A 16,616-nucleotide genomic window follows, 5' to 3' on the forward strand; every position below is an offset into this window, starting at 1 on the left:
AACCAATCTATTATGAAGAACTTAGAATGGGATTACAATTTAAGATTGACGCTGAAAGATAAATGAAACGATCAAGTAATAAATGATCTTTATTTTAATTAACATACTTTAAAATTAATTAAACTATTATATTATTAAAAGTTCCTGACTACAGTATTTTATACAACAGTGGAATTAATATTTGTTTCGAATTATTGATATACTTAAAGTAGTATAATTTTTATTAATTTTTACCCTGACTAAGGATATAACTCTGTGCATCTTTGGCATAGAAACTTTTAACTAAATCACGAAACATGTTTAAATTTATTATACATATATACATTGAAGGTTACCTTATATAAGAGGCCGAACTCAATAATCGATCGTTAAAATCAATCCGAAGATTATTTTAATTGCTTAAAATACGACTGTTTATCGGAAAACGATAGATCAGTGTGCCTAGCATTTGTGACAATCGCTTTCGTATCTTCGACGTCAATTACGTTAAAATAAGTATGATATTTTTTGGTGTACTTTATGTCCGATACCCGCTGCACAAATTTTAACATAAATTCTGTCGATAATTATACAATGGAGATTGACACAAATTATTTGTGCTAGGCCCACTATTTTTCGATTGATGTTAATAGCCTTAGCTAGATTTAATTTGATAGAATAACAAAATAATTTGAAATCGATTATTGATTTCGGCCTAATATTCACAACGTAATCCTGATGTATTTCATATTTCCTTAATTGTAAAACTTTGGTTCTTTAATTAAAGTATGCATACAAATGTAGTATGATATTAGCAATAAACACTAGTTTGGGAACGCCATTGCTTATCCATTGTGCTCCGCCTTGCATCGCAGCTGGCGTCTCTCCTGCAATTTTAATAAGTTCCACAGATGTATAGTTTGCGTTTGAGAGATCTTAACGAGTCTCCTTTATTGTTACGGAGTACAGGGAATTTATATGAGTTGAGAATAATAAAGGGAATGTATTATTTATTGCATATGGAACTGGAAATTAGATGTCTTCTGTTATCCTACGTCGACTATGAACACTCAAACATTTTCAAGAAACAGTCTTTGGAACCAAGTCATTGTGTAATTTCAGCAGCTGTAACTCGGGATAGTTATCATAGTGCAGTTTTATAAGAGAAATGTACCACTGTTAATAGGAGTAGACAATGAGGGCAATTATAGAGCTTAGTGAGGACAATTATGCAGATATTGGGGAAACCTACGATGAGTTTTGGTTGTACACTGTAATGCAGTTAACATCGGTAGTTCCGTCTATGAATTGGTACAAAAACTTTCAGTGTATCCTTATCCTTAGTATAATAAAACAGTTACCGGTTAAAACATGTACTCTAGCGGTGGCTGACAACGCGTTGTCGGGCACGCATTGATACGAGCCCGCGTCGGACGTCCGCGCCGACTGGATCAGCAACCGACTGCTGCTGTGGAAACCTTTCTCAGTCACCAGCGAGATGCCGCCCCGTGTTGAGTCGAAGTTTATTGTCTGCATAAAAAGTTATTATTATTCTACATGAACAATGTATTATATAGCCATCCCAAAACTTAGGGTAGCCTTGAGTATTTCAATGGGAATGTAAATGAGCTGACTCTGCATATCGTATACCTAATCTCTATTTACTCAGTTTATTAAAAACCTAATTTTAATTTTTTAAAACTATTAGGTAAGATAATAAGCTACGAAAGATGGTCTGCGGATAGCTCTATGGAGACGTGCCAACTATCTTTTGTTTTAGTTTGGATGTTGGTTTTTGCGGAAACTTCGCCCAAACGTAAGTCTGTATTTGTGCTGTAGTGTTCCCTGCACAAGTCGGAGTTTTAGACAAATCGGAAACTTTACAAAAATTGTACAAAAATAATTATAGAAGAATGTGTTCTTATAACCTTTCCTCTATGAGTCCAATTTATAGTGTTTGGCGGTTCCGGTGTATGTCGGACGATACAAGTTAAGTTGATCGTAGAACCAGCGTAGATAAACAGGTCCGATCCACCCAAAATTTCAGTTTCCGGTTCTGGAACAAATTTTAACTTTAGATTCACGTTGCATATGTACATGTGAGAACCAAACAATTGACACTACAGTAATTGTGTAGCACCGCGCTACCGATTTCATCTAAGAACAACATCCGCTTAAAAAATGTGTTTAAAAAAAAAAGAATAGCCAAACATTTTTTTAAAGTGTTGGCTAGGAATCAAGCTTTCCTTCATCGCACAAGCTTTATGCTAGGATCCAAACCACTATAGCTGAAAATAGGTTAAGCCTAAAGTATTTTGTGACACTGGTACATGTAAAGTGTAAAGCCGCTTCAAGCTTTCGCTTGCCAAGAGCACACCGTTCATAATCGGCTTCCTTTGGATTAGTATAGTGTCATTTCTATTGCACAAAGCAAGATATGTAACGACCTTCACCAAAGATAAATTTTAATTCAATTAACCCTACTACTCATTTAAAAACATCGCAATTAAAAACATGCGATTCCAATTACGTTTCTTTACGCGACTAGTCGTTCACGACCGTCAATTATACTCGTAGGATAGTTTGCAACTAGGATGTGTAAATGCAACTGGATGTACATCATTAAAAAAATTAGGACCATGAACGTAAACGAGGAGCTATCGAGTACCGCTTTTATTTACAAAATAATTGCATTATTCAAAGAGTTTATACGACTCGTTAAGTACAACATATAAAAAATTGCTTTTTATAAAATAAGTTACTGGAAAGATTGTGATATTTTAATAATGTTTGAGATAGGCAAACTCTCACTTCGTGTTATCGTTAATCTTACGACCTTTTAACGATGTCACTGAAGAGAAGTGATAACGGAGTACGTGAAAAAAAGAATATACTTATCAAATCAACTAGAACTTGAATATGTTGATGTTTAGAGTGTAAAAGTAATAAGTATTATCATATTAGTCAGTCAGACTTCTATGATTTTTAAAGTTATTTCTGTATATTTGAATCTAGTAAATTTTTCTCGTTTATCTGTGATAGACCATAAGATCTCCCTTGTACATATTAATTAGGTCTATAAATATTTCTAAGTAACAAATTAATAAACTTACCAACAATTTTTAGATACACAGCGTGTCCGATAGGCGGTGTGGTTGATATCTGACATTCGTACTGTCCTGAGTCGCGCCGCTGCGGGCTGCGTATCCGCAGCGCCCACTCTTCGGAGCGCGGCTTGTGTTGCGCCTCGAACCGTTGGTCGGAGGTGTACGTGTAGCGACCCACCGTTAACAAATGGATATCGCGATGACGTACCCATGATACCTGACGTAACAAATTAAGGACAAAAGGGTTTAAGTTTTTTTTAAACGAGAAGGAGGAAGGCCCTGACATTCGGCAGGGACACCGAGGTGATCATTGAAACGCATAGATTTCTGCATGGAACTGCAAAGACGCTGTCGCACTTTAAATGTATTTATGTATGTCATATGTCTTTTTGTATTCCAACTGTTTTTTTTTTTTAATTAATATTGATTGCTTTATTATTTCGAATTGGAATGAGATGAAGAATTGTCCGAGACCTTGATAATATTCTTCTAGAACACAACATTGAAAGAGTTGTGTGCTGGTACTACTAGGTACTGCAGTCTACATATATTTGAAGTACATACCTATTTGAAATTCTAACTTTCAATTGCGAGGTAGCATGATGTGACTTAGATATCCTAAATATTATTTCTGTACCTATTTTTAAACTTAATAGATAATTTAGTTCAACTATCAATTAAAAACAAAATGAAAAACATAAAATAAAATCCTATCCGTTTCATTTCCAGAGATATATCAAAGCTATTATAAAAAGTTGTAGAAAAGTGGGACATCAAAATACTAACATGTACTGCAATTCTCTGTAGACCGAAGCCGTAAATTGTGTTTTACAACTTTTACGAGTCCACCGCAGTTGTGTGCGTGTTCTAGATATTTGATTTTGTATGTGACACGGACATTGGACATTTCAAACTATCATTTCACAACAATTTACTGACGGGTCAAGCTCAACAAATGTTGTACATTTTATATGCGAGTGCATTTGACAAAAACCTAAACTATATTCAAGTAACACTAGTATATTGTAGTAGCGTTTTAGTATTTTTAAATTAAAAAAAAATAATATCTATATATATAAAAGAAAGTCGTGCTAGTTACACTATTTATAACTCAAGAACGGCTGAATCGATTTGACTGAAAATTAGTGGGCAGGTAGCTTAGAACCAGGAAACGGACATAGGATAATTTTTACCCCGTTTTCTATTTTTTATTCCGCGCTGACGGAGTCGCGGGTAAAAGCTAGTTATAAATACAAATGTTTAGATGGATGGATGGATTGATGTTTGTTTGAACGTATCTCCGGCACAGGTCAACGGATATTGATGAAATTTGGCACAGATGTGGAACATAGCCTGGAAGAACACATATGCTACTGATTACGTATTTTTTTAAGTTGCACGGACGGAGTCGCGGACGACTGCTTGTAAATGAATAAATGGCATCTGGATTCCTTACAATGAATGTTAATTAAATTTATCAGCCTTGATAAAAATACTATTTAAGTTTTTAAAGATATGTAAAAATATCTTCATCAAGTTTTTACTTATTGTGGATAAGTTACCCTTATATTGAAACTAGCTGTCGCCCGCGACTCCGTCCGCGCGCAGTTAAAAAAAAAGTGAAAAATAGATGTTGGCCGATTCTCAGACCTACTGAATATGCTCACAAAATTTTATGAGAATCGGTCAAGCCGTTTCGGAGGAGTACGGGAACGAATACTGTGACACGAGAATTTTATATATTAGATAAGCTACGAAAGATGATTCTAAACTTACTTATATAAATCTATATCTATACAATATTTACCTTATATACTTCAACATTAGTTTTCCAATAGTTATTATTTACAATAGAATCGAATAAATAGAAGTTGGACTCAGACTTGCATATTGATAGAGATTAGCTAACCGAGACAGATGTCATTGGATTAGAATCTGTATTGGGCCTGAGGTTTGTGTGGAAAGTTTAACGTGTCAATATTGTATCTAGCAATATTTAACATTGAAATAAAATTGCGTTTTCTACTTGACATGATAAAAAAATAAATACGCAAAAGCGTTATGTTATGCTTCATCATCATCATCATCATCATCGGCTCACTATACGTCCCCACCGAGGGGCTCGGAGCCTACCCCAATTTAGGGGTGACTAGGCCATAGTCAACCACGCTGGCCAAGTGCGGGTTGGTTGACTTCACACATATCATTGAATTTCTTCTCAGATATGTGCAGGTTGCATCACGATCTTTTCCTTCACCGTAAGAACGTCGGATAAATGTACATATGTAAATCGAAAATCGAAAAACACATTGGTACATGGCGGGATTCGAACCCAGGACCTGCAGATTGCAAGTCAAGTGCTTAACCCCTGAGCCACCGACGCTCTCTCTCATGTTATGCTTAATATCTATAAAATGACAGACTATTTTTACTACCAATATTTCAGTACTTTTAAAAAGAAGAACGAAAACAATAAAAAGTAACACGCAAAGAGATAATGCGATTTGTTAGGTGTCACTTTCATCATTTTCAGTACGAGTAGAAGTTTATTGATAAAGATAATATAAGACAGTCGAATACGCTTTACTAAGTTAATCATAACATCCCATCTTGCATTTTTATTGCTGAAGGACAATAACATAATTTCATCCTTCTCATTCACTTTGAAAAACAAATGTAATTTATAGTATTCCGCTTAAGTGGAAAATTATATTTTACATAACAATTTAAATAGATGGTGGTGTGAATTTTCCAAAAGTCAACAATCTCGACTAACTGAGCCTCTAGTGGATTGACGACAAGAAATAAACTCCATTAAATATTTTCGGTGAAAAGTAAGTAAAGTTTTCGTAGCATCTAAAATATTTCATAAACCCAACGAAATAAACAATATAAGACGATAACGTTGATGTTGCGAAGCCGTTACGCTTTGAAAATGGCACCGCCTCAACTTTTAATGCGTAAAGCCAAAGATTGAACAAGAAGTGTCGTTACGTTCCGCCGTGACTTCGAAGCGTGAAGTGAACGAGATAATTTCGTTACATGTTTGTAACACGCAAACACTTTAATGTACTTTAAATATTCATTGCTATGTAAAAATAATAGCGAAACATATTAGCTATGGATTAAGCTAATCGTTGGTATTTCAAAGATAATTAGAGGTACGATATGTTTTATACATTAATTTTGGTCTCAGAATCGAACTATAAGTAAATGTAAGATCTGGAAAATCATTCTGTATATTTTGAAACAATACCAATTGGTTCTAATTACAGTTGGTTACTTAGCCGTAGAATTTAACTGACGAAATTATATACCCTTTCATTGTACTTCAAAAAACCGAGGAGACATAAAAAAATTCATGGAATACCATTTTTGAAGATACTAAAATAATAAAAGAAAACGACTAATTTAATGTGCGCATAATAACCTCTATTAAAACCGCTTCCATCAAATTCTATGCTCTTTAATTGTTAATTGCTAAAAATTAGAAATATATATAAATTTACTTACAGTGCGATTTTGTAAATTTTTCACTTTACAAAGCAGAGTGACTGGGTGTCCAACTAAACCGGTCACATTATCCGGAGTGCTGGGATCGAAGTATGGCGCCCCAGGTGTGTGTGGCCAGTCCTCTAAGAACTCAGCGCGAAATCTTCTTGATGATTCGGATACTGTGCTTTGTTCACGAGGACGGTTGTTACCGTTGTCTTGATAGCATACTGATGACAAATAAAAACTGTTACAATTATTAGAAAAAACATTTTGTTTCTTCTTTATTTTTGTTAATAATTTCACGAAAATTAAAAACTACAATGGTTGACTAATATATCTTGTATAAGATAAAATATAAAACACAAAGGAAGAAATTTTGAATTATCCTTTTATAATGTGGTTGGAATGACCTAGATTTACTTTGTTAGGGTCTTGTCCGTAAAGGGTTTATGTAAGTTGTTAGATAGGACCGTAAATCACGTATGTGGACATTGTAAACTTTGTAATGTTTACAGTTGATTAAAATCAAAGTTAACTATACTGCTCAAGAAAAAAATATTTTATATCCCAAATTTACGTATTGAAGTAAGCAAGTATTAAATAAAATGGAAAACTTAATTACATATTAACAACATAACAAATGCCATTAAAAAGGTTTTGTAAGTTAGTGTACAATTTTGCTCTACACTGCTGTAAAAGGTCTAAAGGTTAAAAGCAAGACTATAAAGTATAAATCTTTGTACTAAAAAATTTCAACGCACATTTTCCTTAATGTAAAAAAATGGGGTGTTACCAAAGGTTAAATTAAAAATTAATTTCGTTATGGTCTAAAAGGCTAGGAGAAAGAAATGGTATGGAAAATGAAACGTCCTCAATAGGGGCGTAAAGCCCGTCTGTCAGACTGGGCTTGATTAAATGTTGAATTTTAAATTATGATTTCGCAACTTTAACTCTTCTGTGCGTGAATTTTACGACTTTAACGTAAAAAGGGGAATTCATTCTTTACTTTGTCATTTATTACGTCCAACCTATAAAGCTGCAAATGGGTACATTAATTTTTATAAGCTAGTTTAGTAATCATCCCATCCCTCGTTAGGGGTAAATTAACCCTTAGTCAATCACGCTGGCCCAGAAGATTGGTTGAATGCATACATAGGCTTGATCACTTCCCTGTTATGTGCAGTTATAATAATATTTTCTTTCAACGCAAGAACGTCGACTAAATGTACACATGAAATTCGAAAAAACACGTTGGCCGGGATCAAACCCTGACCTATAGATAACAAGTAACGTTTACTGTGCCCTCAATAAATGTTTTTGGTTTCAACGCTTGACACGAGCAAACCCAGTCATCCATTACACAGTTTCGTCTCTTTAGATGTGGTTACCTGAGATACGGTAATACATTAATCAAATGACGGAATTAAGTAGAGAACTCTAGCAAATTAAAACTTGGCTTTAAGATAAATTTACAATTCAATACTATTGAATACATCACGATATATATGATTTAAACTAGTTAAACTAGTTCAATAATTCTTATATTCCACCACAAAAATGTTGTGTAATAAGGCGTCAATGGCTCAGTTGTTTAGCGCTTGACTTGTAATCTGCACGACCTGTGTTCGAATCCCGCCAATGTGTTTTTCGATTTTAGATTTACATATGTACATTTATCTTCGAATCGAATCAATCGAATTTTTGTAGTCTTCGCATAATCATATTACCATAATCAAAGTAAGTAAAGAAAATTGTCAACATTTTGATGCTGTTATTAAATTAATTACAATTAAATTCATTTCACACAAAGATCGACGGCGTTCGATGGGCGGGGAGTAATAAGTGCGCGAGAACCACCTTTTGCATCCTCCGCATCGATGAATCGCACCATAAGATAATTTATAATTACAGTGTAAGGTGGAACCTATTGTTCATCAAATCTTCTTATATATAAGATTTATAGTCCAATATATTATAAAGCAATTTCACTTACCTATAATGCAAGAAAGGAAATGAAGACTAAAGAGGCAAGCGGAGGCAAAACGCGTCATTGCTTCACTTTACAGCCTTCGCGGAGTCGAGGTCATCGCTCCTGAAAACAAAGCTTCCCTTAATAACCTTCCAGGGAAGTCTCACTCATTGTTTCCACTGTTGATAAGTGCTTCGTAACAGGTTAACTAATTTAATATTTCCATTCACTAAAGTTCCTTAGTAACGGCTACAATGAAGTTTAATTTAAATTATAGGGACAACTTAGAAGAAAAGACAATGAAAGTATTGTTTCGATATTTTGCTCGAAAATACCAACTTGTTTGTTGGATATGAACTGAACGTTTTGTTTAATGGTCAAGGTTAGGAAAAATGCAGCTCTTGAAAGAAGTATTCTAATACTATTTCTTTTAGTACTTGAAATAGATACTTATAGTTACCACCGTTGAGCCGTAGATAAATTAAAGAATTCACTACAATTTAAGTTTTTTTTAATTGTTTAAATTTCGAATTCATTTTAATCGTATAGATTATTAAATACTGAATATTTTTAAAATCATAACATTTTAGTTATATATGTAGTCAATATATTAAAAAAGATTTAAAGTTATAATCATCAATATTCTTTGTCAAATGATTAAAAATTAAACATAAAACTCTTTCTTTATTGTTATGAAAGATACATAACGTTTTTATCTTGAAACTGAGGTGAGGTTACGAGCACACTGTTTGTTACAGTTGAAACTTTTTAATGAAACATGAATCTTTTCACTTTTGTTATCTGCAGCTCATTTCTGTCTCCGTCGCAAACAGACGTACAACATATATATTTCGCTTATATTTGTCTCTCAATGCGCATCCTTTTCATATGTTACGTATGTATTTATTTTCTCAGTCCTTCTATTTCAAAATAGTTTATTTAAAATAAATTTTAATAATTATGCATTTGTTTATTATACTAAGAGAATTCCCAAGTATTATTTTACATGTTAGATTTATTACAGTTTTATTTTCCTACGAAGAATTTTATATTTCTCTCTCGCGGTTCTGCTACGAACTTTCATTCTACTAATCACCTTTGAAACTTACATTTTAAAATATTTTTTTTGTGGTTACTTTATTCACTGCATTTTGAATAAAATGTTTTGTGTATTTAAGTATTCTCACTGTGCATTTAGCTTATGTTCTGTGTTGTGTAAAATTTTACCCACAATAATTATATCGTATATTTTTAATAAGTACGGTATCAAGTTTTACTACTTTTATATATATTACCGAATAACCCCGTAATAGGAAAAATCACATTTTTCAGGAGAAGCAAAAAACCGTATTTCTTTAATAACTTCATCAATAATTATTTTACAACAATCTTTTAGAGACCAAAACAAAGCTAATTTTATATTAACATTGTATTTTATTTTCATTCATGTATTCCGGGCGTATTCTGTGCTATGAAGGAAAAATGATAATATCGGAAAAAAAATCTGTTTCAATAATGACATTTTATCTCCGTAATTAACATAAATAAAAATATAAAAAATAATTCAAAACGTCTAATAGGACCTTAATATGCCGAATTCGACGGAAAAGCAAGAACCCGGTAAGAGTCCCTTACAGGATTATTCGATGGGGGCGTCTATGTTGCACGAATGGGCCGACTCGCCCGGTTCAATAATACCACGACCACACGGCGACAGGCGTGAAGTGGAAGTCTGATGAGAGTGGTGCCGGAGGCGCAATTTTAGTTCTTTTCCCTTTCCCACCCATTTCTTATAAAGGATGGGGATTTGTCGGAGGAGGAGACGCATAGAAATGGTAAGTAATCTCTTCATGTGCGTTCCTTCCACTTTTGATTAAAGGTACGCAATACATCTGTAAATGCAGATGGGCAACGGTCGCTTCTCTATTTTACTGAACTAGGTTGTCGCTAGTTAATTCGTTGTGTTTTGTTTGGAGAAAAAAAAAAATCCATATTGGTAGTTTTTCTTCATGTACCTCACTAGTTTGCATCATAAAGTTTAAACGATACCGTATTTTAGATAACAAAACATCATAATATGTCTGTTGTATTGTAGGTGGGTGTGATATCGCCAAATTTATGTTTAAATTTACTGCTTACAGTCAGCTTGGGAACATCGTATAACTTTATAGCCCTTGTGTGAAAATGGAAAGTATAATTCATATTTTAAATTATAGAAAGATATGAACGCAGACATTCCAAATACATTGTTAAAAAAATATTTTTATTGCTACGTTGTGCTATTTAAAATGAAAGCAGCTATATTGTGCTGCTGTACTGCAATAAGTATCTTCACCTTGCCACAGTAGCATCTGTATATTGACTAGATTTTACTTACTTAATGTGTTTGAAACATTTGCATTTATAATATTAGTGAAATTATTAGTGTTTCATTGTTTCTTCGTTCGTATAATGAATTAAGTCTATTATAATGGTTCGTCTAAATGTCTCAAAATCATTATCATAAAATAATACATTTTTTACTGTGAATTCTATGCGTTATAAAATATATATTTTAAAATCAAATTCCAAGAAATATATTAGTTAGACTAAAAAAAGTGTAAATTTTTATCTTTTTCCATATTAATAGATAAAAAAAACAGAATACAACTTGATTCTTTCAATTCCAAAGTACTAAAAATGAGTGGGCGTTGTTTTCATTCGAAACAAAAAAGCTTTCAGACTCCCCCGTGTATGCGAAAGAATCTCTTCATTTTAAGATTTTAACAATAACGATAAAATAAAAAGCCAAGTAATATTTTCCCTCGAAATAACCTCAGCACAGTGTCAGTTTACTTCAATACGTCCCACACAAATGCAGTATCATTCGTTATCTAGAAAAAATTACAGGGATCACAAACATTTTATATTAAGATTTCGCAAGATGTGTATTTTATTTACGTAAGATAAGACATACGGTAGCTTTATTTAAATAGGTTAATTTACTTCGTATATATTCCAGAGTAATATGTCGCATTACATATTTGAGCAACATTTTAAATACTAACGGTCGCCTGTGACTCGGTCAGCGCAGAATTTAAAAAAGTAGCCTATATACTCGCGTGTATCAGCTACCTTTCCGTTCAAATCCCGTCAAAATGTCCAGTCGCTTCAGAGATTACTCGGAATAAACGCGTTTTTGCGGAGAGATAGACAACAGTAAAAAAAAATGGTTTTTCGTTATCAACAATTACATCATGTGTACGAAATTATATTTTTTTCGATATTACATACAGATATTATAATTATATTTATATGTATGGATATAGTGATATAAACGAAGGTTATTAACGAAACGAAACCTCAGAATGATACAGAACTAGCGTGGTAACAATCGTAAGAAATAAACCTTAAAGATTGACACCATCATTTACAGCACGGTATCAATACAAAACAATTTAAATTAACTAATTTTCAAAATAAAGTATTATTTCTAGTTCCTTACATATTTCCTTATTTCACTCGTAAGAAATTGGTATATACTGTTCTTTCGAATACAATCTTCTTAGTTATCTTGAATCTCTATTAAAGGTGAGCAGGAAAACCTTTTTTATAAGGTGGGAGAATATAAAAATACTTAAATTTGCGAGCAGCGAACTCATCGTAAAGTACTGAGCGGATTTGATGGCAATCAATCATTGTTGATGGACGTTGAGTACGTACGTACATTGATGTTCATCATTTCAAAAACAGCATTAAAAAATTCGGCGAAATTTCTCGATGCTGGAAATCGAATTAATAACAATACGTTTCAATATTTCAAATGGGACATGTCATTTATTTTAGTATGGCATGCAATTTAAATATTCGTTAAAAAGTTTCCTACATTACGTGCAATATAAAACGTCACATTGAAATTGGTTTTGAAGCTTTTAAATTTTGAATTAAATATACAATTTCTTAAACAACGTGACTATAAAATGTTAAGGTATTGTTTATTTAGGTAAATTATTTCGGGAATTTTTCTCTTTTAATACAATTTTCTTAAAGTTGTCAGTTAGAATAATAGAGAGGTAAAAAGGTAACACGATTTAAAACTTTTTATTTCGAGTGATGTGAAACGTGATAGTCCGTTTTACTTATAAATAGTAGGCGAAATATAGTTGGGATAAATACTGATGATTTCTGTAAAAGAACAATTTTTCATAATATTTTAATTACGTAAAGTGATCAATTCACTTTACATTATTCAAATATTTACTTATTTTTCTATTTTAATTATTGAAAAATTAGCTCCTGTCTTTTACTTTAAAATTATTAGACTAACATATTATTTTAGATTTAGCAAGTAATTAATTTTAAGATTTAACAAAGAGATCCAACTTACTGTACCGTTAAAGTACTTCAAGGAATAAAAGAATGAATATGACATTCTATTCAAGATATAGGCGGTCACAATAGAATGGACATACATAAATATTATATATATAAAACTCGCAAAAAACTGTAATCTGAACAAATAATTGTAAAATTCAGAACTTTCTTCGTCGAAGTACATTTTGTATGGTAGCATGTTTCATCCTTTTTTCCTTGCAAGTGAGAAAAAAGTACACCAAAAATCTCATACAAATTTTGACATCATTGACGAAGGCGATTGTCTTAAATATTCGTGATAGGTCCACTGTTTCTTAACTTTGACCCAAGAAAAATTAATGATACATTTTTTGTGTTTAAAATATGCTTGATGTTTAATTTATCTACGACCAATGACAAAGAATCGTAATGGTTTTTTTTTATACCTGAAAAATCTTATAATGATTTAAAAAGAAAAATGAAACAACTACCATGTCCACGAGTTATAAGTATTTAAGACCTTTTTATAATAGAACAAAAAACCTAAACTAATAGAATATTTCTAAAACTTCTTGAATAACAACAATTTGAAACTTACCGCTTTAAAGCCTTTTAATAATAAAATGACACCGAAGACATTTCAAGTAAATAAGAAGACGTCACCAAGTATTCCATCATTTTTAAGTTCCAAAATAAACGGCCGACATATTAAACTTCTTAAACACTTAACAACACTTGTTTAAAAACAAAAATGTAACATAAAAACAATATAAATTTTTCTCAATAAATAATACTGTCACTTAAGCGATACTTTTAAATAAAAAAATATATCACTTTCATATCGCGATCTAAATTTAATCCTGTAGGGGAAAATGTGTCCGTTCAGAACGCTATGGGGCCCGCCACTGCGAAGCTACGTCTCGTAGCGCGCGTGCGTAGCTCTACGCCACTGTTCAGTTCCCTTCTGCACTCATGATACATTTCTGCTTCAATTAATCCCGACGCTATACTCAATTTCACCTACCAGTGTTGCTCCCTAGGTACTTGTAGTAATCCATACACGGATTCAATTGAATGAGATGATTAACCTGGTATGAATGCCTGTTGAACACTGTATCGAAAAGTTAAGAAAACTTTTTCCGACCAACATTACGATATTGTTTTTTGCAAATCTATATATCTATATATATAAAAGAAAGTCGTGTTAGTTACACTATTTATAACTCAAGAACCGCTGAATCGATTTGACTGAAAATTGGTGGGCAGGTAGCTTAGAACCAGGAAACGGACATAGGATAATTTTTACCCCGTTTTCTATTTTTTATTCCGCGGACGGACATAGGAACTTTTTTTTATCTAGTGTGCAATTTTTTATTCCACGCGGACGGAGTCGCGGGTAAACGCTAGTATGTAATAATCGACTTGTTTTGTATACTTATCTGTGCTGAAAGTTTAAGTTAGTTGTCTTTTAATTCATTTCATGGAGTGTCAATTCGGACGAGTTAATTGTTTTTACCCAACTTCAATAAAAGGAGAAGGTTCTCAGTACGTCCTAATGTTTTTTTGCGAATTAATTATTTCACCAATTAGAATAGTACTCATGTTCTTCAAATGTGCATAGGAAAATTTGTACATTTACTTTTGGAACGAAGTTCCTTATCGCGCGTTGTGAAAGGGGACTAGACGGAAAAAATTCTTACGAAAAGTTGTCACGACACTTTTTGCTATAGTAACCATGGCAACGACGTGACAATATATAACGAAAATTCATAGGAACTTCGTTCCATTCGGGTGTCCCTTGACACCTCTCAAGTTTTTATATACATTTTTAGATTTTTTATATACATTTACAGCATTTATAAATTTCACAATTACCTGTTAATCATGACTTAACCCGATAGTAAAGTAGTGTTAATTTTTTGAACAACACTGAGTGTAAATGGTAAATACACAAAAGTTAATATAGTGACATTACTGAACATTTTCTTAAATACGGAAATACGTTCTCATAAGCAAAGTCTTATCTAAGGAATTTTTTGTATTAAAACAGTATTATCGTAAGATTTTTGTAACTTTACATTTTTAAATACAAATTTTCCCTTCGCCTCAAAGTAGCGGAAAATTAAAATGTCTTCTACTTAATGTTAAAAGAAACGCGACGAATGAAACTAGGTATTTCTCTGTTAGACGGTTAGTAATATTCAAGATTTCTTTTAAGGAATAAAGAATACTAAAGATTAATAAGATCTAGAGAACCCTAAAATCATGGTTGAACGATCGGATCGCTAACGGGGATTTACGGACCGTTTGTTCTTTCTCGTTATGTCGGAATCTCTTTTTTTGCTATTCTGTTATAGAACTGGGGCTCATCGAATTGAACTTATGGTCGCTCGGAGGGTCTGGTCAGTGGTAATAAACGTTACTGTAACCTTTACTGATCCATTTCTTTTCAGTAACGGTCAATCATTATACATCGAGAGTTCTTTTTATGTTTTAAATAATTTATACTCTTACATCGATGAAGTTTAAGAAACGTTTTTAAATAGCTTCCGTATTAAAAATAGCCCGACAGACCGCCAGGTACCATCCATACCATCTGGATGGCTGGCATTCCACAACAGTGCGGTTCTCGCGAAATTTCTTGCCGCGCACGGCCGCGTTGTGGAATGGTCTGTCCTCGGCGGTATTTCCAAACCAGTACGACTTAGGGTCCTTCAAGAAGCGAGCGTATCACCATCTCAAAGGCCGGCAACGCATTTGCGATTCCTCTGGTATTGCAGATGTCCATGGGCGTCGATGAACACCTTGGTGTTCCCGCTGCTCGTTTGCCCCCTTCTCTTATAAAAAAAAAAAAAAAAAATATTTTTACATGTTTCTAAAACAATTTGTCTTTTTTTACTACTAATTAGAAATAACCTAAGTTTGTTTATCAACATTTCACTCATTATAACGTAAAATTATACACGTTTTTTACACGGTTAATTTGGTAAATAAATATGGCCACTTAATATTACATAAGGTTGGTCAAACTTACCCTAATCTTCCTAAAAGTAGGATGTCGTAAAGCCAGATTAATTAGTTAATTAGTAATAAGTGTGCTATTCCGTGTTGATTCTGTTTCTTTTTCATAATATTAGACCAAGTTAACACTTAAGCAGTCCGTGCTCTCCGCATGTAATCATGTTATGTGTGATGAAAGATCTGAAATAATACCTGACTTGATATAAATTTGAAAGGAATAAAGGGAAATACTTCGCAATAAAAGGGTCAATTCTTTTAACTTTTACGTATCTTCCATCAAAAGGTTTATGATTTGGTACGAAAGCCTCAATCAATTTTTATCTTATTCGCCTCAACCTTTTTTTGTAAATTAACTTATTGCGTCTTCTTTTGGGAATAAGATATTCTCATTTAATAACAAGATATTCATTATAATATAAATATTATATTATAAATATTGACTATGTTCTTAGTGCTATGAAAATTCTAAGAGTTTAATTTCATATTAAAAATCTGAACTTTATATTAAAACCTAGGCTACTAAATTGAAAAAAAATAAGAAAAAGTAATAACTTTTTAACTAATATATTATTTTTATATAATGTGTTACTTTTATAAGAGAGTAATGCGTCTATTTGGAACTGATAATCGATAAAAAAATTATCTTTAGGTACATAATTACCTATAGGTAACATGTTATTTATTTATTTATAATACTCAAATTACAAATATGT

General features: G+C 32.6%; 1 protein-coding gene across 1 annotated transcript; it reads right to left on the reverse strand.

Moving 5' to 3' along the window:
* Positions 1-623: 623 nt before the first annotated feature.
* Positions 624-13,549, reverse strand: LOC106719487 (zwei Ig domain protein zig-8). Its single transcript, XM_014513833.2, has 7 exons — positions 13,481-13,549; positions 8,575-8,673; positions 6,600-6,808; positions 3,093-3,303; positions 1,908-2,035; positions 1,341-1,509; positions 624-866 (listed from the first exon to the last, which is right to left on the reverse strand). Exons 2-7 carry the CDS (start codon positions 8,630-8,632, stop codon positions 757-759), a joined length of 885 nt encoding a protein of 294 aa, XP_014369319.2. The 5' UTR covers positions 8,633-8,673; positions 13,481-13,549; the 3' UTR covers positions 624-756.
* Positions 13,550-16,616: the final 3,067 nt, after the last annotated feature.

This window comes from Papilio machaon, chromosome 7 (assembly GCF_912999745.1).
Source record: "Papilio machaon chromosome 7, ilPapMach1.1, whole genome shotgun sequence".
NCBI classification, from domain to species: Eukaryota; Metazoa; Arthropoda; class Insecta; order Lepidoptera; family Papilionidae; genus Papilio; species Papilio machaon.

What these genes read in the sequence shown, in the direction of transcription:
- LOC106719487 (XM_014513833.2), bottom strand. Translation starts at nt 8,632, where the DNA reads ATGACGCGTTTTGCCTCCGCTTGCCTCTTTAGTCTTCATTTCCTTTCT. An exon ending in TGTGTATCTAAAAATTGTTG is followed by an intron (nt 2,036 to 3,092) that starts GTAAGTTTATTA and finishes AATTTGTTCCAG; the next exon opens with AACCGGAAACTGAAATTTTG. An exon ending in TAGAGTACATGTTTTAACCG is followed by an intron (nt 867 to 1,340) that starts GTAACTGTTTTA and finishes TTAAAATTGCAG; the next exon opens with GAGAGACGCCAGCTGCGATG.